The sequence below is a fragment of the Molossus molossus genome, unplaced genomic scaffold (assembly GCF_014108415.1).
Source record: "Molossus molossus isolate mMolMol1 unplaced genomic scaffold, mMolMol1.p scaffold_m16_p_4, whole genome shotgun sequence".
NCBI lineage: Eukaryota > Metazoa > Chordata > Mammalia > Chiroptera > Molossidae > Molossus > Molossus molossus.
The window spans coordinates 39,795,247-39,816,526 of NW_023425377.1; the positions used below are offsets into that span (position 1 = coordinate 39,795,247).

Genomic DNA, 21,280 nt, shown 5'->3' on the forward strand with positions numbered 1-21,280 from the left:
GGCAACCGATCCAATGTTTCTCTTTCACATCAATGTTTCCATCTCTCTTTCCCTTCCTCTCTAAAAAAAAAATCAATCAATAGACCTGGCCGGTTTGGCTCAGCAGTTGGAGCATTGGACCACAGACCAGAGACCCAGGTTTGGTTCCCGCTAGGGGCACGTACCTCTGTTGCAGTTTGTCCCCGGCCCCAGTTGGGGTTGTGTGGGTAGCAACCACTCGATGTGTGTTTCTCGCATCAATGTTTCTCTCTTTCTCTCTTCCTCCCTCCCTCCCACTCTATCTGAAGATAAATGCAAAAATGTCCTCAGGTGAGGATAAAAAAATAAAAAAAATCTATCAATCAATCAAGTTTATCCTAAATATTAAAAGTTGTAAAGTCTTAATATAAAAATATCAGTAGAGGCAATAAAATCCTATCATCAAAAGGAGGTTTGTTTTGGGAAAATCAATTCACCTAGGCACTGATCCTCTCAAGAGTATGTGGTCATATGTCAAGGTCCCAGAGCCTTAGGACAAAAGTGAAAGGGCTTTTTTGGGGTAGGGTGAGAGCGGGCTTAATCAGAAGGATCTGGGTCTCTTTTTTGAAACAGCTTCTTTAAAGCAACAAATTTTTTGAAACAGCTTCTTAAAGCAACAAATTTTATTCCAAGAATGGCAGAAGTGGGAGACTGGGTAAAGTATTTTAATGGGCAAATACTTTATAACTTTTAAAAATAATTTGGTTCATGTATTTATTTTCTTTCAGCATCTTTATTCTATTCAGTACCTCTTAGATTTTTTCAACAATATTCTTATTTTACTTCACTTTGAAAGTGTTTGGTAATAACATTTTTGGTTAGATTACAAACACAACCATCTGTTAATGGTCAAATTCCTAAAGACTGCTCAAATTCTATAATGTATGTGATTCTTGCACTATGGTAGAAAATTCCTCACCACCAAGACAGTTTTCTACAAGACATCTACTTTCACTAGTGAAACATACCACGAGGTCTTTAAAAGGATGAAGCAGCAGTCCCAAAGGAAGTTTGGCTTTATTCAGTAAGGCCTGAGTCTGAGGAACGTTAGTCAATGTGCATCGAAATAACCTATATTAAAGTAAAAATGATGTATCAGTTATTGATATCATTATTTTTGAACCAAAAAAAAAGATTTAAAAGGTACACATTTTAATACTGGATCAGATTAAAAATAAAATATTTCAATAGGACCTCTCAAATTTTATTCCATTTAAATATTTAAATCCTATTCAGAAAGAGAAGGTAGATGTTTACAATCTCTATTATATAAATAAAGTCTCTTCTCTGCCTGTGTGTAAGATAGTATAGACTATCAAATGACCCATTTCTTTATAAAATTCTAGATTATACTAGAATAACAAGATAATGATCCAAAAATGCTGAAAAGTTCAGCTTTGCTGAAGGTTCTATAACAAAAATCAATTTATCAGAACATCTTCAATATATACATTTAAACTTATACGGTCAATTTTAAGGGAGAAAGAATATTATAATTATGTTTGTTATAAGAAACAATTCAAGCCCTGGCCAGTTTTTCTCAGTGGTTAGAGCCTTGGCCTGCAGACCAGGAGTCCCGGGATCGGTTCCCGCTAAGGGCACACACCTCGGTTGCAGTTTGTCCCTGGCCCCAGCTGGGGTCGTGTGTGTAGCAAACACTCAATGTGTCTCTCTCACACTGATGTTTCCCTCTCTCTCTCTTCCTCTTTCTGTCCCTCCTGCTCTATCTCAAGATACATGTAAAAATGTCCTTGGGTAAGGATTAAAAAAAAAAAAAATTTAAATGACAGCAAATAAAGGATTATATAGAATCAAATCTCTGTACTTTGGACTGAAGAAATAATATAGCTACCATAATGATAATGACTATCATACTCCCATTGCAGCTGATAATGGCAGCAATCATCTCAGGGGCTGCAACCCTATTTCTGAACTTAGAACATTCCAAATATCAATTAAGTAAGCCACTAACAGAGTTGTTTTGTGCATGCAGAACTACTTTCATAAATTAATATATCTGTGCAACTTGTTCATATACAAAGCTCCAAAAAAATCTGGAAAATTTTTTAGAACAAGTAAAATGTCGTATTTAGTAAGCAACATTGAAGCCTTACTCTGGGTTACAGTTGAGTCTCTGGATATCTTCATGCAAATTTGGAACCGGAGGCTGCAAAGGTGTTGATGGAAGCATGTTTCTCTCTTGAAGAAGGTTAATAACTCTTAGCCCATCTGGATGTAGACTTAATCCACTCAAGCTTGCAGTTAAATGATTAGCACCTAAGGGAGTCTAAAGATATATAATTTCAAAGTAGCCTTTATTATATCTTCAGTTGAAAACAAAAATGTATAAGGATGTAGTTATGTAATTTCTCTCTAAATATAACCGTAATGCAGACTTTCAGGTCGATTTTTTGGTTCTGGAGATATGTAACAAACACTTATGAAATATCCATTATTATTCTGATTGGTTTAAAATGTTCATTACAGCCCAGTCGTTGTGGCTCAGTTGTTGAGCATCATCTCATGTACCAAGAGGTGATCGGTTTTATTTCTGGTCAGGGCACACACCCAGGTTGTGGGCCCAATCCTTAGTGGGGAGCATGTAGGAGGCAGCCAATCGATGTTCTCTCTCACTGAGGTTTCTGTCTCTCTCCCTCTCCTTTCCTCTCTCTTTAAAAATCAATAAATAAAGAAAAAATTTTAAAATGATAATAATAAAACGTTCATTATATGCCTGGCCAGTGTGGCTCAGTGGACTGAACATCGTCCCATGGACTGAGAAGTCTTGGTTCAATTCCTGGTCAGGAAATATGCCCGGGTTTGGGGCTTGATCCCCAGTAGGAGGTGTGCAGGAGGCAGATGACTGACGTTTCTCTCTCACATCAAAGTTTCTATCTCTCTCTCCCTTCCTCTCTAAAAATAATTAATAAAAACGTATTTTGGGGACTTCCAGTCAAGATGGCGGCGTAGGTAAACGTGGTATCGCGTCCTCCCACAACCACATCAAAGTTACAACTAAACTAAGAACAACCATCATTCAAAACCGCCTGAAATCAAACTGAATGGAAGTCCTACAACTACGGAATTAAAGCAGCAGCTGCATCGAGACTGGTAGGAGGGGCGGAGGCAGACTGGCTGGTCCCACACCAATGTGGGATTAAAAATCAGGAGGATACCTCGGCTGGGAAGGTCCTCCCACACCAGATGCCCTGCTCAGGGTTCCTGTGCCAGGAAGAGTAGTCCCCATAACTTCTGGCTGGAAAAACCATAGGGAACTGAGGCTCTGGGAGGCTGAGGCGGCTGGAGCCTCAGGCAGCTCCTTAAAGGGCCCGAGCACACTTATCGGTCTCACTCCCTCTAAACTTGGAGGGGAGAAAGCTCAAGGGTCACCAGAGACATACAGGGAAGAACTGAGCTGTTTGGCACTGGAGCGAGGGCTGGAGAGGGGGCTTTCTCTGGGACAGGCGTGCTGTCAGAGGCCTTTGTTCCTTTGGTGAGCCATTCCCTGGTGCGCCAGACAGTTGCCATATCTGGGACTCCAGCAACCTGGCTCACACTCCTTGCCCCGCCCTGGTGATTCCCTGAGGCCTCGCCCCACCCAACTTTCAGGCCTACCCAAGCTGTTGCCAGTTGCTTAACCATAGGATTGGCCTGTCTTGGATCCTGCTTCAGGTTTTCCTAAATACTTTCAAACAAGCAGCATCTGGTCTCAGCTAGCCCCATACCGCTTGTTAAGTGATACACAGAAACAAACACAGGGAGGCAGCCAAAATGAGTAGACAAAGAAACAGGTCCCAAATGAAAAGAACAGAACAAAACCCCAAGAAAAGAACTAAGCGAAATGGAGATAAGCAACCTAACAGATGCTGAGTTCAAAATACTGCTTATAAGGATGCTCAATGACCTTCGTGAGGGCCTCAAGGGCATAAAAAAGGACCAGTCAGAAATGATGAATGCACAGTCAGAAATGGAGGCATTAACTGAAATAAAGAATAATTTACAGATTCAATAGTAGAGTACATAAATCCAAGAAGCAAACCATTGATTTGAAATATAAGGAAGTAAAAAACGCCCAATCAGAACAGCAAAAAGAAAAAAGAATACAAAATGAGGAGAGTGTAAGGAGCCTCTGGGACAACTTCAAGCGTGCCAACATTCGCATCTTGGGGGTGCCAGAAGGAGAAGAGTGAGAACAAGAAGTCGAAAACCTGTTTGAAACAATAATGGCAGAAAACTTTCCTAACTTGGTGAAGGAAACAGACATACAAGTCCAGGAAGCACAGAGAGTCCCAAACAAGATGAACCCCAAGAGGCCCACACCAAGACACATCATCATCAAAATGCAAAAGGTTCAAGACAAAGAGAGAATCTTAAAAGCAGCAAGAGAAAGGCAGCTAGTTACCTACAAGGGAGTTCCCATAAGGCTGTCAGCTGATTTCTCAAAAGAAACTTTGCAGGCCAGAAGAGAGTGGCAAGAAATATTCAGAGTGATGAAAAGCAAGAACCTACAACCAAGATTACTCTATCCTGCAAAGCTGTCATTTAGAATCGATGGCCATATAAAGACTTTCCCAGACAAGAAAAAGTTAAAGGAGTTCATCACCACCAAACCGTTATTATATGAAATGATGAAGGGTCTTTTTGAAGAAAAAGATAAAATATATGAACAAACAAAATGGCAATGAATACATATCTATCGACAATGGAATCTACAAACAAAATGAACAGGCAGAGCAGAAACATTCTCATAGATACAGAGAACATTTTGTTGGTTGCCAGATGGGAGGGGGGATAGGGGAATGGGTGAAAAAGGTGAGGGGATTAAGAAGTACAAATTCATTGCTAGACTGACAAACCTCAAAAGGAAAGGGGTTGGGGGGTGGGAAGAAATAAACCAAAGAACTTATATGCATAACCCATGGACACAGACAATAGTGTGGGAAAAGGCGGGAGGGGGCGGGAGGGGGGCGGGAGGGGGGCGGGAGTGGGGAGGAGGGGATCAATGGGGGAAAAATGAGAAACATCTATAATACATTCAACAGTAAAAATTTTTAAAAAATAAAATAAAATAAAAACATATTTTTTAAAATGTTCATTATACACTTTCTAAAACTTTTTCACATATATACAGTTTAACCCAAAAGGTGGAAAATATGTAGAAAAACAAAAACAAAAAACCAAAAGTTTACCTGGGTAAAGGCCTGTGGTCCACTTGGGTAGCTCAAGGAAGAGGGTGGCATTCCAGCTGTACTAGATGGTTGCGTGTTCTGATAACCAGGTGGTAAGGAGGGATATGAATATCCAACACTTCGACTTACTGTAGGATTCTTATTAGTAAGCTGTGGTGTTGCTAGAAACAAGGTAACTTTTAAGTTCTATTTTATACTCCAGAATACTTTAAATAAACATCCAGATACATTAAATTATAGGAATTATAACTCTAAAATCCTTTCAATAATTTAATACTTTCATGTATTAGTTTTGTAAAATAAAATAAATACTAGCAACAAAGTAATAGCAATGATTAAAATCTATTTAATGTAGACTACAGCTATAAATACAAAAAATGAATTTGGTATAGTTAATTTACTTTTATGTGTACTAATTCAGACAAAAATTCTAATTCAAAACAACTTTAATAAAACATACTGAACGTTCAACTCGTTAAATAAATTTAAATAGATCTAGCTGATAAAAATACTCTGTAGCCATAACATCATAATAATAAAACCAATGATCCCAATTCTGAGAGGAAAAGCTAACAAAAAAAAAAATCTATATGCATGGAGATAATAAGGGCTAACAGTAGTTATTGCTATGGGACATGATTATGAACTTTGTTTCCTAAAATAAATAAATACTAAAAAAAACAAAAACACACAAAACTTTAATAGCATCTCACCCAAGAAGCCACCACCTTCAATTTCATCATAACTATTGTGAATCATCATAGATCCATTATTGGTACTTGATGCAATACCTAAGAAGGAAGTATTTTAATATTTACATTAGAACAATTGTTATAATTTCTATAACACTGGAGTATTTAAGATAACTTTCGAGTGACAAATATAGTATAAACCACAGCCCCCCAAAAAATGTCAAATGTTGATATAAAAGTTTTAAACAATGCCAGTTTGAAATATACAAAATAATCAAAAGTAACAAATAATTTTATAAACTTCTAAAAAGGATGGTCCTGCACTGGCAGGTGTGGCTCAGCAGTTAGAGCGTCGGCCCAGGAAACTAAGGGTCTCAGGTTTGATTCTGGTCAAGGACACATAGCTGGGTTGCAAATTTGATGCCCAGCCCCAATCAATGTGTTTCTCTCACATCGATATTTCTCTCTCTCCCCCCTCCCTTCCTCCCTTCCACTCTCTTTAAAAAAAGAAGAAAGAAAAAATATGCTCAGTTGAGGATTAACAAAAAATAAATAAATAGCCCGGGCTGGTTTGGCTCCGTGGTTAGAGCATCGGCCCATGGACTAGAGAGTCCTGGGTTTGGTTCCCACTAAGGGCACGTACCTCAGTTGCAGTTTGTCCCCGGCCCTGGTTAGGGTCGTGTGGGTGGCAGCCCAGTCAATGTGTCTCTTTCACATCAATGTTTCTCTTTCTCTCTCTTCCTCCCTCTCTCCCTTCCGCTTTATTGGAAGATAAATGCAAAAATGTCCTTGGAGAAGGATAAAAAATAATAATAATAAAAAATAAATAAATAAATAAATAAAAAGGATGGTCCGGTGTGGAGTTTACAAAATTATATACTATCTTAAAAATTTCAGCATTTGCGAGCATTAAAAACCTCTAAAGAGCAGTACACACTGAATGAAATCACCAAAATCAATACTACTTAAAAATAAAATAAAATTATGAGGATAAAAAGTACTTTTTCTCAAAATATAGAACAAAGTGGAATTTACAATTAATTTGAAAGTGATATAAATTAATTAGAACGACTGTTTTAGTCTAGAGAACAACCACTAAAAACATTTTTTTAATATTAACTTGGTTTCCCTACAATTTGAAGAGTTAAGGTTAAATGCCAGAGACATCTGCTAATGAAGGGCAAAAATTTACTAGGCATGTATGCTATTTATGAGTTCTAATTCAGGCACAGAAGAAACTAAAATCAGTGACTAGCATCAACCTCTAAATACAAAAGTGCTAATACTGTTGTGGCCCATTTGGTTCAGTGGTTAGAGCATCAGCTCATGGACCGGAAGGGTCTCAGGTTTGATTCCTAGTCAAAGGCAAATATCTGGGTTGCATGTTCAATCCCTGGCCCCAGTCAGGGTCATGTGGAAGGCAACCAATTGATTCTCTCTCTCTCACACTGCTGTCTCTCTGTCTCTCTCTCCCTTCCTCTCTTTTCCTCCCTTCCATCCTCCCTCCTTTCCACTGTAACTAAAAATCAATGGAAAAATGTCCTTGGGTGAGGATTAACAACAACAAAAAAAAGATGCTAACATTAATAAGCTATTTTACACTAAACAGAAACATTTATTGGTTTCAATCCCTGGCCCCAGTCAGGGTGAGTGTAGGAGGCAAATGATTGATGCTTCTCTCTCACAATGATTTATTTTTTCTCTCTCGCTCTAAAAATCAATAACATATCCTCAGGTAAGGATAAAAAACAAAAAAAAACAAAAAAACACTTTGCAGAAACTAACAAAAAAATTGTGTAAATTTTTAGTTGGTTAAAAATTTAAATTATGTGGCAACCAGTGGGACACTGCTTTATTATTTTATTATTTATCGTTAAAGAATTCTTTTCAAAGTACTTGTAAGTCTCTTTTTCCCTACTTACAATTATAAAAAAAGGAAGTGCTAGAAGAAAAATGATATGTATTGGGGGTGGGTGGGAAGAGATAAACCACAGAATTTATATGCATGCATGCATAACCAATGGACATGGACAACAAAGCCGGGGACAGGGCGGGGGGGATGAGGAGGGGGGGTCCAATGGGGTAAACAAGGAGAAACATCTGTAACAAAAAAAATTTAAAAATTAAAAAAGAAAAAAAAAGAAAAATGATATTTATTGTATTTAATATTAATAGTAGGATATGCACAGTGGTTTTTCCCCTCCTTTTCTGTTTTTCTGTTTCCACATCTTGGTGCAATGTTTGTATTACTGCTAAAATAAAAATTCTTACAAACCTATTTTAAAGTTATATCTGAAGACAACTACAGAACCACCATCATTCAAAACCACCTGAAATCAAGCTGAATGGAAGTCCTACAACTACAGAATTAAAGCAGCAGCCACATCCAGACTGGTAGGAGGGGCGGAGGCGCGAGGGCTGGTGGCGAGATGGGCTGGTCCCACACCCACATGTACTGGATAAAAATCAGACGGATACTTCGGCTGGGAAGGTCCTTCCTGAAGACTGAGGGGTCCCCGTCCCACACCAGGTGCCCCGCTCAGGGTTCCAGTGCCAGGAAGAGAAGTCCCCATAACTTCTGGCTGGAAAAACCAGCAGGAACTGAGGCTCAGGGAAGCTGACGAGGCTGGAGCCCCAGGCAGCTCCTTAAAGGGCCCGCGCACGAACTTATCGAATTCTCTCCCTCTAAGCTTGGAGGGGAGGCAGCTCGAGGGGCACCAGAGACATACAGGGAAGAACTGAGCTGTCTGGCACTGGAGCGAGGGCTGGAGAGGGGGCTTTCTCCGGGACAAACGTGCTGTCAGAGGCCTTTGTTCCTTTGGTGAGCCCTTCCCTGGGGCGGCAGACAGCCACCATATCTGGGACTCCAGCAACCTGGCTCACACTGGTAGCCCCGCCCTGGTGACTCCCTGAGGCCCCGCCCCACCCCGCCCAACTTTCAGGCCCACCCAAGCTGTTGCCACTTGCGTAATCATAGGATTGGCCTGTCTTGGATCCTGCTTCAGGTTTTTCCTAAATTCTTTCAAACGAGCAGCATCCGGTCTCAGCTAGCCCCATACCGCTCATTAAGTAATACACAGATACAAACACAGGGAGGCAGCCAAAATGAGGATACAAAGAAACAGGTCCCAAATGAAAGAACAGAACAAAACCCCAAGAAAAGAACTAAGCGAAATGGAGATAAGCAACCTAACAGATGCTGAGTTCAAAATACTGCTTATAAGGATACTCAATGAACTCAGTGAGAAGCTCAGTGAACTTAGTGAGGGCCTCAAGAGCATAAAAAAGGACCAGTCAGAATTAAAGGAGGCATTAACTGAAATAAAGAATAATTTCCACAGCTTCAATACTAGTGTACGTAAATCCAAGAAGCAAACCATCGATTTGGAATATAAGGAAGCAAAAAATGCCCAATCAGAACAGCAAAAAGAAAAAAGAATCCAAAAAAATGAGGAGAGTGTAAGGAGCCTCTGGGACAACTTCAAGCGTGCCAACATTCGCATCTTGGGGGTGCCAGAAGGAGAAGAGTGAGAACAAGAAGTCGAAAACCTGTTTGAAACAATAATGGCAGAAAACTTTCCTAACTTGGTGAAGGAAACAGACATACAAGTCCAGGAAGCACAGAGAGTCCCAAACAAGATGAACCCCAAGAGGCCCACACCAAGACACATCATCATCAAAATGCAAAAGGTTCAAGACAAAGAGAGAATCTTAAAAGCAGCAAGAGAAAGGCAGCTAGTTACCTACAAGGGAGTTCCCATAAGGCTGTCAGCTGATTTCTCAAAAGAAACTTTGCAGGCCAGAAGAGAGTGGCAAGAAATATTCAGAGTGATGAAAAGCAAGAACCTACAACCAAGATTACTCTATCCTGCAAAGCTGTCATTTAGAATCGATGGCCATATAAAGACTTTCCCAGACAAGAAAAAGTTAAAGGAGTTCATCACCACCAAACCGTTATTATATGAAATGATGAAGGGTCTTTTTGAAGAAAAAGATAAAATATATGAACAAACAAAATGGCAATGAATACATATCTATCGACAATGGAATCTACAAACAAAATGAACAGGCAGAGCAGAAACATTCTCATAGATACAGAGAACATTTTGTTGGTTGCCAGATGGGAGGGGGGATAGGGGAATGGGTGAAAAAGGTGAAGAGATTAAGAAGTACAAATTCACTGCTAGACTGACAAACCTCAAAGGGAAAGGGGTTGAGGGGGTGGGAAAAAATAAACCAAGGAACTTATATGCATAACCAAGACACAGACAATAGTGTAGGAAAAGGCGGGAGGGGGGCGGGAGTGGGGAAGAGGGGATCAATGGGGGGAAAATGTGGAACATCTGTAATACATTCTACATTCAACAATAAAGATTTAAAAAATAAATAAATAAATAAATAAATAAATAAAGTTATATCTGAAGACAATGCTTTAAAATATTTTATTTATATAAAACTCGAAAATGTCTATTTAATTTTTTATTTAGATCGTGAATATTTGCTAATATTTACAATAACAGTGGCAATCAAATTTCTGCTTCAATGAAAAAGAGCCAGTATATTAAAAGAATAGTTCTAACACCATGTCCAGAAAAGCAGTAACTCTCCTCTTACCTCCCTCTCCCAAAAGGTACCTAACTTTATAACCACAGTAATAAAAAAAAAGTTAAGCACTGGCCAGTTTGGCTCAGCGGTTGGAGTATCGGCCCGCGGACCAGAGAGTTCCGTGTTCGGTTCCTGCTAATGGCACATACCTTGGTTGCAGTTTGTTGTCGGCCCCATGGGGTTGTGTGGGTGGCGGCCAGTCGATGTACCTCTCTCACATTGATGTTTCTCTCTCTCTTCCCCCCTCTCTCCTTCCCACTCTATCTGAAGATAAATGCAAAATGTCCTCGGGTGAGGATAAAAAAAATCTTTTTAATTAAAAAAAAAAAGTTAAGAGCAATGGTTCCCAAATGATAGTCCACAGCCTAGCATACATAAGACAGTAGAATTCTGAGGAACTTTTTTTCCTTTATTGATTTTAGAGAGAGAGAGAGAGAGAGAGAGGGAGAGATAGAAACACTGATGAGAGAGAACATTGATTGGCTGCCTCCTGCATGTCCCCCACTGGAGATTTGGCTCACAGCCTGGGTATGTACCCTGATCGGGTATCGAACCAGCGACCTCGGTGCATGGGTGGACATTCAACCACTGAGTCACACTGGCCAGGCTCAGGGGAACTTTTTTAATCTTTAAATTTCTGAAGGGCAACCCTAACCAAAACAACTCGATTTTCTGGAAAAATATGATAGGGATGTGCAGATTTCAGATAACATTCGTCCTTCTACCCTAAGTCAAAACTTTAGGACTTGACTTTGATTTGCCATGCTTACCTTCTTGGTTGATAGCTGAATTAAATAAGGGCTGGGGCACAGCCCTATGTGATGATTTCTGAGGAAGGGGGGCCCTCACTGGAGGTGGTCCTCCAGTTGGAGGAGGCCCAGGAGGAGCTCCTGGTTGGAAAGTGGTAGGCAGAGGTGAATTCACTAAGGGAGGTGCAGAACCTATGGAAACATTGGTTTTTCACATGTTACTTAAGAATTTAAGACAAAGGCCAAAACAGCCTTTTACCAAATCTGAGTAACTTCGAAATCTACATTTTAATTACAATCATCAACAAATTACCAGAAATATGTTAACTTCCCAGGTTTATGACTTAATTTATATGCATACTTTACATCTTTCCTAGTCTCTCCTACAATGCTTGATTAAATCAGTATTAAGTATGAACTCAGCATCAAATCACTTATAGGAGATACAGTGACCTATTTATTGATTAATTTTTCACTAACTGCTCACGGGTTCAACAGGCGATGTCAAATATTCCAGTAGAAATTAACATGAATACAATTTTATTAATGACCTATTAATATAGTCTATTCAATTAACACTGACTAGGTTTAGAGTTAGCTTTGTACAACTACAAAGTATTGTGATTATTCTAAATTCTCCAAGTTTTACTTTATTTTGCTTTATTTCTTTGCAGAGGTATAACCTGTTAAAAATGAGATTACAAATTTGTACTCTGTTCAATACCTAATAACAATTAAAAGTAGTTTACTTTCAATAATGATTTAAATACTATATTAAGAACACCCCTTAAGCTTAAAAACCAGGAAACGATCCAAAGTTTATACATATGCCTTATAAATCACTGCTATCCAAGAGGTGTAAAAGTACCTATGAAACTAAAGTAAGAATGACATGGTATTTGTCCTTGTATCTTCCAGTATTCTCATTGCCTAATAGAAAATTTCACCAATTTCTATTAGGACAATTAAGTTCTGGTTAGTTACTCTTGAGGAAATTCTCCTATGTGATATCAAAAGTTCCAAAACCCACAACCACCTGTTTATTCAAGTCAACGATATTGCTTCCACCTTCTCATTTACCAAAGAGGAGGAACAAAGTCTACAAAGTAGATAAAATACTACTGATAAGCATGTGATTTCATTTTACATCCCAAGGCTTTTATTATCCTCTGAATTTGTCAGTGAAATAGGTAATACATTTTACTTTATAATGTATTCTACAGTTAACCCTGTATTTTGTAAAACAAAAGGAATAAAGATAGGCAAATACAAAAATTTTCAATATGCTTCATTAATAGTGTTCAATTTTCCAGGGCCGAATCGAAAAATTATTGTATTACTAAACCATATAACTCCCAACAAGACTAATCAGTGCCCTGTTGACAAATGTGAAGACAAAGATTACTGCCATGTAACTCCCTTATCAAAAAAGCACCCACACATACCTTTGTCAATACAGACAAGTCAAAGGAACAATAGGGCAAGGTACAGTAACAGCTCAGCATGTAAGAGAATGTTTGATACAGCTGGCCACAAAAATGTAACAACCTAACAGACTGACAAACTTCAGGGGGAAAAAGAGGGGGAGCAGGAAGAGATAAACCAAAGAACGTATATGCATATATGCATAACCAATGGGCATAGACAACAGTGTGGTAAAGAGGGGGTGGGAGCGGGGAGGAGGGTGTCAATGGGAGAAAAAGGAGGGACATCTATAATAAAAATAAATAAGTTAATTAAAAAATAAATAAATAAAATAAAAGCCCTGGCCACTTTGTCTCAGCAGTTAGAGCATCAGTCCGTGGACTGAATGGTTGAGGGTTCGATTCCTGGTCAAGGGCACATACTTGGGTTGCAGGTTTGATCCCCAGCCCTGGTCAGGAGGCAACTAATTGATGTGTCTCTCTCACATCAATGTTTCTCTCTCTCTCTCTCCCTCTCTCCCTCCCACTCTATCAAAAAATCAATGGAAAAATATCCTTGGGTGAGGATTAACAAAAAAATTAAAAATAAATAAATAAAATAATGTACCAACTTTATGTTTTATAGCATATAAGTGAACTTAGCGATTTTTCACAGCTTTAAAAAGAATATTTTGAATAAAAAAATATGCTATATTTCATAGGATAGACATTATTTTTTCAAGCTGCATAATTATTCTTTAACACTAATAACTAGAGTTTTAGAACCTGTCTTCTAAGATCCCTAAAGCTAATGTAAGGATGCAAACAGGTAGCCAATTAGGAAAAAAAAGAGAATTTTAATATATGGACTAGAAACTTCGTATAACTTAGATATGGTTTTGAAATCAGACAATCACGCACCTACTATCAATGATGGGTTGAAAAAACAGAGGTAGCCCTGGCCAGTTTTGCTCCATGGTTAGAGCTTGGCCTGTGGACCAATGAGTAACGGGTTCAATTCCGGGCATAGGCACATACCTCAGTTGCAGTTTGTCCCCGGCCCTGGTCGGGTTGTGTGGGAGGCAACCAGTTGATGTTTCCCCCTCTCCCCTTCTCTCTCCCTCCCACTCTATCTGAAGATAAATAGAAGAGTATCCTTAGGTGAGGATTAAAAAAAAAAAGAGGTAAAACATGAGGAATATTTTTAGAGGTCTCATAAGAAAAAAGAAAGGTAGTTATACATTTATTTTAGGTTTGTTTTATTAGTTTATGTATCGTTCTCCTTCTTTTACATGAAACCCTTTATAAGTTTTAACACTTGCTTATGTCTTTTACCACACCTGTGCTGCAGTTAAGGTACTCTCTACCTGAAGGTTTTTGTTATAGCCAAAAATATTTCAGATTATCGCTCATGTGCTTTTAAACAAGAAGCTACACCTAGTCTTTTTTTTTTTCCCTTTATTGATATTAGAGAGTGAGAGGAAGGGACAGGGAGAGAGAGAGTGAGAAATATCAATGAGAGAGAACATCAGTTGGCCGCTTCCTGCATGCCCCCCAATGGGGAACCGGCCCACAACCTGGCATGTGTCCTGACTGGGAATCAAACTGATGACCTCTTGGTATATGGGTAGACACTCAATCACTGAGCCACATCAGCTGGACCATTTTTTAAAATATTTTTTAAATTGATTTCAGAGAGAGGAAGGGAGAGGGAGAGAGAGATAGAAACAACAATGGTGAGGGAAACATCAATTGGCTGGCCCCTGTACACCCCCTACTGGGGATAGATCCCAAAACCAGGTATGTGTCCTGACCGAGAATTGAACTGGGGACCTTCTGGTGCATAGGTTGATGCTCAACCCCTGAGCCACACTAGCAAGGCTACACCTATTCTTAAATAGTTTTTATATAGCCCTGGCCAGTTTGGCTCAGCGGTTAGAGTGTCACCCATGGACCAGAGAGTCCGGTTTCGGTTTCTGCTAAGGGCACATACCTCAGTTCCAGTTTGTCCCTGCCCCTGTTGGGGTTGTATGGGTGGCAACCACTTGATGTGTCTCTCTCACGTCGATGTTTCTCTCTCTTCCCCCCTCTCTCCCTGCCACTCTATCTGAAGATAAATGCAAAAATGACTTCAGGTGAAAATAAAAAAAATAAATAAATAAATAGTTTTTATATAGTATCTGTTCCCAAATTATTTTCTTATGGCTTTGGATAATTATTCAAGCCTCAGATTTCTTACTTATAAAAGAGAGTGTTGTGAAAAATTAAGTATGATAATTCATATAAAAGTTTGGTAAAGGGCTGGAAAATAGTAAATATTCAATAAATGTCACCTACAATTATTAATAATGACATGAATATTAATTTCAAGTGATTTATACTCACTCATGGTGTCAAATGAGTAAGAATAAAAGTATCCAGGAGAATTATGGTTCTAACAATTGTGGGTCAAAAGATTTCTACAGCCCTGGCCGGTTTGGCTCAGCGGTTAGAGCGTCGGCCTGCGGTCCTGAGAGACCCGGGTTCGGTTCCCGCTAAGGGCGCGTACCTCGGTTGCAGTTTGTCCCCGGCCCTGGTCGGTTGTGCGGGTGGCAACCACTCGATGTGTCCCTTTCACGTCGATGTTTCTCTCTCTCTCTCTGTTCCTCTCTCTCCCTCCCACTCTACCTGAACAAAAAATAGAAAAATGTCCTCGGGTGAGGATAAAAAAAAAAAAAAAGATTTCTACAGCCCTGGCCGATTTGGCTTAGCAGTTAGAGCATAGGCCCACTGACCAGAGAGTCCCAGGTTTGGTTCCCACTAAGGGCATGTACCTTGATTGCAGTTTGTCCCCAGCCCCGGTTGGGGTCGTGTGGGTGGCAACCACTCGATGTGTCTCTCACATCGATGTTTCTCTCTCTCTCTTCCTCCCTCTCTCCCTCTCACTCTAGCTGAAGATAAATGCAAAAATGTCCTCAGGCCCTGGCCAGTTTGGCTCAGCGGTTGGAACATAGGCCTGCGGACCAGAGTCCTGGGTTCGGTTCCCGCTAGGAGCACATACCAAAAAAAAAGAAATTTCCTCGGGTGAGGATTAAAAAAAAAGAAAAGATTTTTATAGCCCTGGCCAGTTTGGCTCAACTGTTAGCAGCCCACAGACCAATGAGTCACGTGTTCAATTCCAGTCAAGGGCATGTACCTTGGTTGTGGTTCATTCCTGGCTCTGGTCGGAGTCGCGCAGGAGGCAACCATTTGATGTGTCCCGCTCACGTCGATGTTTCTCACTCTCTCCCTTTCTACCCCCCTCTTCTTCCCTTCCCCTCTTTCTGAAGATAAATAGAAAAAATAAAAGATTTCTACAAAGAAATTATGTTTCTAGAAATAGCCTTACTCTTTACAAGGTCAAAATGCATTCACCAGGGCCAATGACTGGTCAAGCAGCTAAGAAAAGTAAGTAGTTTCAGCTGTTAACAAACTATAAGACTGATGAACTGCATATAGTATAGGCAGAAATACACATAAGTATAGAAAGGTAATTATCTATATTCTTATTTCACTTAGATGTTCTTAATAGTTCGTTTCCTTGAGGATACCTGCTGAGAAGATTCCACCTGCAGATCCCAATACAGGATTTTAAATGCTTTTCTTTTTTTTTTTGTACAGATAGAGTGGGAGGGAGAGAGAGGAAGGGAGAGAGAGTGAGAAACATCAACGTGAAGGGACACATCGAGTGGCTGCCACCTGCACGACCAACCAGGGCCGGGGACAAACTGCAACCGAAGTATGTGCCCTTAGCGGGAACCGAACCCGGGTCTCTCCAGACCGCAGGCCGACGCTCTAACCGCTGAGCCAAACCGGCCAGGGCTAAATGCTTTTCAAAGTAATACTACTAATGTTCATAAGTATATAAGATAAATTTAAGATTAAGATTAATAGTTAAATGAACCTACTTTTTTTTTTTTTTAAATCCTCACCTGAGGATATTTTTCCATTGAATTTTAGATCGAGTAGAAAGGAGGAGGGGAGAGAGAGAAAGAGAAACATCAATGTGAGAGAGAGACATTGATTGGTTGCCTCCCACATGCATCCCAACCAGTGTCACGGGTTGAACCTGCAACCCAGGCACATGCCCTTGACTGGGAATTGAACCAGCAACCTTTCGGTGTGCAGGCTGATGCTCTAATTGCTGAGCCAAGCCAGCCAGGGCTAAATGAACCTACTTTTGAACCAAATATGACCAAACATTGAGGTTAAAAGAAAAAGATAAAAGTCAGTGTAACAATATGTAGATTTCTTCCTAAACTGATATATAGCCAAAACAATCTTGGAAAAGAAAATCAAAGTTGGTAGAGTCAGACTTCCTAAATTCAAAGCTCACTACAAAGCTACAGTAATCAAGATGTTTGGTACTGGTATCAAGATATAGACATGGAGCCCTGGCCAGTTTGGCTCCGCGGTTAGAGTGTTGGTTCGCAGTCCGGAGAGACCCAGGTTCGGTTCCCGCTGGGGGCATGTACCTCAGTTGCAGTTTGTCCCCGGCCCTGGTTGGGTTGTGTGGGTGGCAGCCACTCGATGTGTCCCTTTCACGTCGATGTTTCTCTCTCTCTCTCTCTCTCTCTCTCCCTCTCTCTCCCTCCCACTCCATTTGAACAACAACAACAAAAATATGGAAGAATGTCCTCAGGTGAGGATAAAAAAAAAGATATAGACGTGGAGCCCTGGCCGGTGTGGCTCAGCAGTTAGAGCGTCAGCCTGCGGACCAGAGAGGCCCGGGTTTGGTTCCCCCTAAGGGCACGTGCCTTGGTTGCAGTTTGTCCCCAGCCTTGGATGGGGTCATGGGGTGGCAACCACTCGATGTGTCTCTCTCACGTCGATGTTTCTCTCTCTCTCTTCCTCCCTCCTGCTGTCTCAAGATAAATGCATAAAAGATGTCCTCAGGTGAGGATAAAAAAAAGATATAGACATGGAGCCCTGGCTGGTTTGGCTCAGAGGTTAGAGTGTCGGCCTGCAGACAAAAGAGTCACAGGGTCGATTCTGGTCGAGGGCACATACCTCGGGTTGCAGTTCATCCCTGGCCTTCGTCGAGGCCATGCGGGAGGCAAAGAGTCGATGTGTCCCTCTAATGTTGATGTTTCTCTGTCTCTCCCTCCCTCCCACTTTATCTGAAGATAAAGAGAAAAATATCCTCAGGTAAGGATTAAAAACAAAAAGATATAGACATGGAGATCAATGAAATGGAATTCAGAGCCCAGAAATAAACCCTTACATTTATAATCAATTGATTTCCAACAAGGGTGCCAAGATAATTCAATGGGAGAAAAACAGTCTACCAAATAATCCTGGGACAACTGTATATTCACATGCACAAGAATGAAGTTGAACCCCCTACCTAACACCTTATATAAAAATTAACTCAAAATTGATAAAGACCTAAATGTAGCAGCTAAAACTATAAAACTCTTAGAAGAAAACATAAATATAAATCTCTGTCCACTGCTCTTTTTTCCTCTTGTATTTTTATTGAAGTTATTGGGGTGACATTGGTTCGTGTCCACTGCTTTCTGAAACAGTTGTGCTCAATAACACTCCTCATCTGAAAGTATTATTTTTTAAATTGACTTTTAGAGAGAGAGGAAGGGAGAGGAAGAGATAGAAACATTGATGAGAGAGAAACATCAACATCGATCAGCTGCCTCCTGTATGCCCTCCACTGGGGATCAAGCCTGCAACCTGGGTAATGTGCTCTGAGCAGGAATCAAACTGGCGACCTCTTGGTGCATGAGTTGATGCTCAGCCACTGAGCAACACTGGTTGTGCAGTTATCTATTTTGACATCCTGGATCCTAGTTTCTGAAGCCCAAAACTGTCCATGCCATTAAAAAAAGATAACCAAAGCCTCAGATCAAGACCAAAGTGAGATCACAGGGATTGGGCTTCCCTAGAATATCAAGTAGAACCCAGTTAATACAAGTAACGGCCAGTCCTTAAGAAGTTAAGTTAACTTAAAGATTAGAGCCCTGGCCAGTTTGGCTGAGCGGTTAGAGCGTCAGCCCACAGACTAGAGAGTCCCGGATTTGGTTCCCGCTAAGGGCACATACCTCAGTTGCAGTTTGTCCCCGGCCCTGGTTGGGGTCGTGTGAGTGGCAACCACTCAATGTCTCTCTCACATCGATGTTTCTCTCTCTCTCTTCCTCCCTCTCTCCCTCCGCTCTATCTGAAGATAAATGCAAAAATGTCCTTGGGTGAAGATAAAAAAAAAAAAAAGAATAGAGTAGTAATTTATTTAAACATAAACAATGATTTTAAAAATCAGTAGTCTTGCCCTGGCCGGTTTGGCTCAGCAGTTACAGTGTCAGCCGGTGGACCAGAGAGACTCGGGTTTGGTTCCCCCTAAGGGCACATACCTCAGTTGTGGTTTGTCCCTGGCCTCGGTTGGGGTCATGTGGGTGGCAGCCAGTCAATGTGTCTCTCTCACATCCATGTTTCTCTCTCTCTTCCCCCTCTCTCCCTCCCATTCTATCTGAAGGTAGATACAAAAATGTCCTTGGGTGAAGATAAAAATAATAATAATAATAATTAAAAAAAACAGTCTTCCATATGGTTTTAAGGCTTGAAATATTAACTCAAATGTCTAATTAAGCAAAACTTTCCCATTTCTATATTTGAAAGAACTCTACCTGATTTTATGAAGTTGTTTTGAAGTGAAGGATCTCCAGAAGAAACATACTGATGACTTGTAAAACTTGTATTCCCAGACATAGTTGGTCCGGTTGATACAGGAGGATAATGGTTTGTCTGTGATCCTATGGATGGATAGTTATATTGCCAATTCAAAGGAGGTGGTACATTGGCTCCAGGATGAAAGTTGACAGACGGCATTGGTGTAGCAGCTGGGTTCTGAGAAGTATGTTGTGGCATTTGGGGAACAGAACCACTATGGAGTGAAGGTGTCACTGGATTAGAAGCCAAGGGTGGTCTATGAAGAGTCTGCTCAGGTCCCTGATAATTACTTAATGGAGAAACAGTCTGAGAATCACCATAGTTACACTGTCCAGAGACTGGATTCAAAGTTTTTGCTGGTATTAGATGAGAGTGGGATCCTGGAAGCTGAGAATTATATCCTTGTGAAGACATCAGTGCATTCTGGATAGGACCTTCCAATAAAAGGAGAAAAAAATCAGTCTTGCAAAAAAATAAAGCAATTATTTTAAAAAATACAATAAAATATGTAGTGTTCGTTTTATTTTTATTAATCCACACCTGAGGATATTTTTCCTTTTTTTTTTAGAGAGAGTGAAAGGGAGGGCGAGAAAGTGAGAGAGAGAGAGACACACCAATGTGAGAAAAACACATGAACTGGTTGCTTCCTGCATACACCCTGACAGGGGGTGGTGGGTTGGGTTGGAGGAACGAACCTGCAAGACACGTACATGCTCTTGACTGGGAATCAAATCCATGACCCTTCAGTCTGCAGGCCAATGCTCTAACCATGCAGCCACGTTGGCCAGGGCAAAGCATGGTATTCTTACAACTCAACAATAAAAAGACAACCCAATTTAAATAAACGAGCAAAGGATTTAAGTAAACATTCAAATACATTTCCAAAGATATATACAAATAAATGACCAGTAAACACATGTAAAAACAGTAAACATTAGTCATTAGAAAAATACAAATCAAAACCACAAGGAGCTACCACTCACCCCAAATAGGATGAAAAAGATGGAAAATAACAAGTGTTGACTAGGATGTGCAGAAACTAGAACCCTCATGCACTGCTAGTGGAAATGTAAAATGGTGCGCCTACATTGGCAAATAGTTTGGTAGTTCCTCAAAATGTTAAACACAGTTATATAATCCAGCAATTCCACTCCTAGTCCTCATAAAAATTTGTACACAAATATCACAACATCAAACAACCCAAATGCTCATCAACTGGTAAGTAGGTAAACAAAAGGGGTACATCCAGATAATGGAATGTTTTTTCTTATTTCTTAAAAAGAATGAAGAGCTGACAACATGCTACAACATAAATACACCTTGAAAACATCATGCTAAGTGCAAGATACTAGTCACAAAGGACCATACATTATATAACCCATTTATATGAAATGTTCAGAATAAAAAAGTCCATAGACACAGAGAGAGATTTGTGGTTGCAGTGGCTAGGAGGAGGAGGGAATGGGAAGTGACTACTAATGGGTATGAAGTTTCTTTTTGGGATAATAAAAATATTCTAAAACTGACTGTAGTGATGGCTGCAAAACTCTGTCAATACACTCAAAACCATTGAATTGTATACACTTTGAAGCTGTTATAAAAAATTAATCCCTAGAATCACCACTTCTACTCAGGAATATACTATCATTTCTGTCCATAAAATCACACAATAAAAGAAAATAAGGGTCATAAGTTCGATTCCTGGTCAAGGGCACGTACCTAGGTTGCAGGTTCAATCCTGGCCTTTGTTGGGGCGCATGCAGGAGGCAACCAATCGATGTGTCTTTCTCACATTGATGCTTCTCTCTCTCCTCCTCCTCCCATAGGTGCTACAAAATCCCCAGTCAAGGCACATTCGGGAGGTGGCTGACTTGTTTCTCTCTTATATCTCCCTCCCACTCTCTCTAAAAATCAATGGAAAAAATGTC

At 40.2% G+C, this 21,280-nt stretch overlaps 1 protein-coding gene across 1 annotated transcript in view; it reads right to left on the minus strand.

Annotated features, from left to right (window-relative positions):
* The window catches only part of SEC24A (SEC24 homolog A, COPII coat complex component), a 73,292-nt gene extending 53,508 nt beyond the window's left edge, over nt 1-19,784 (minus strand). The window contains exons 1-6 of the mRNA XM_036239916.1: nt 19,310-19,784; nt 11,275-11,445; nt 5,921-5,998; nt 5,208-5,368; nt 2,133-2,305; nt 987-1,089 (exon numbers count right to left, since the gene is read on the minus strand). Of these exons, the coding sequence (XP_036095809.1) occupies nt 987-1,089; nt 2,133-2,305; nt 5,208-5,368; nt 5,921-5,998; nt 11,275-11,445; nt 19,310-19,766 (1,143 nt within the window). The 5' untranslated portion in view covers nt 19,767-19,784. The remainder of the gene's footprint in view (nt 1-986; nt 1,090-2,132; nt 2,306-5,207; nt 5,369-5,920; nt 5,999-11,274; nt 11,446-19,309) is intronic.
* Between the last annotated feature and the right edge of the window lie 1,496 nt (nt 19,785-21,280).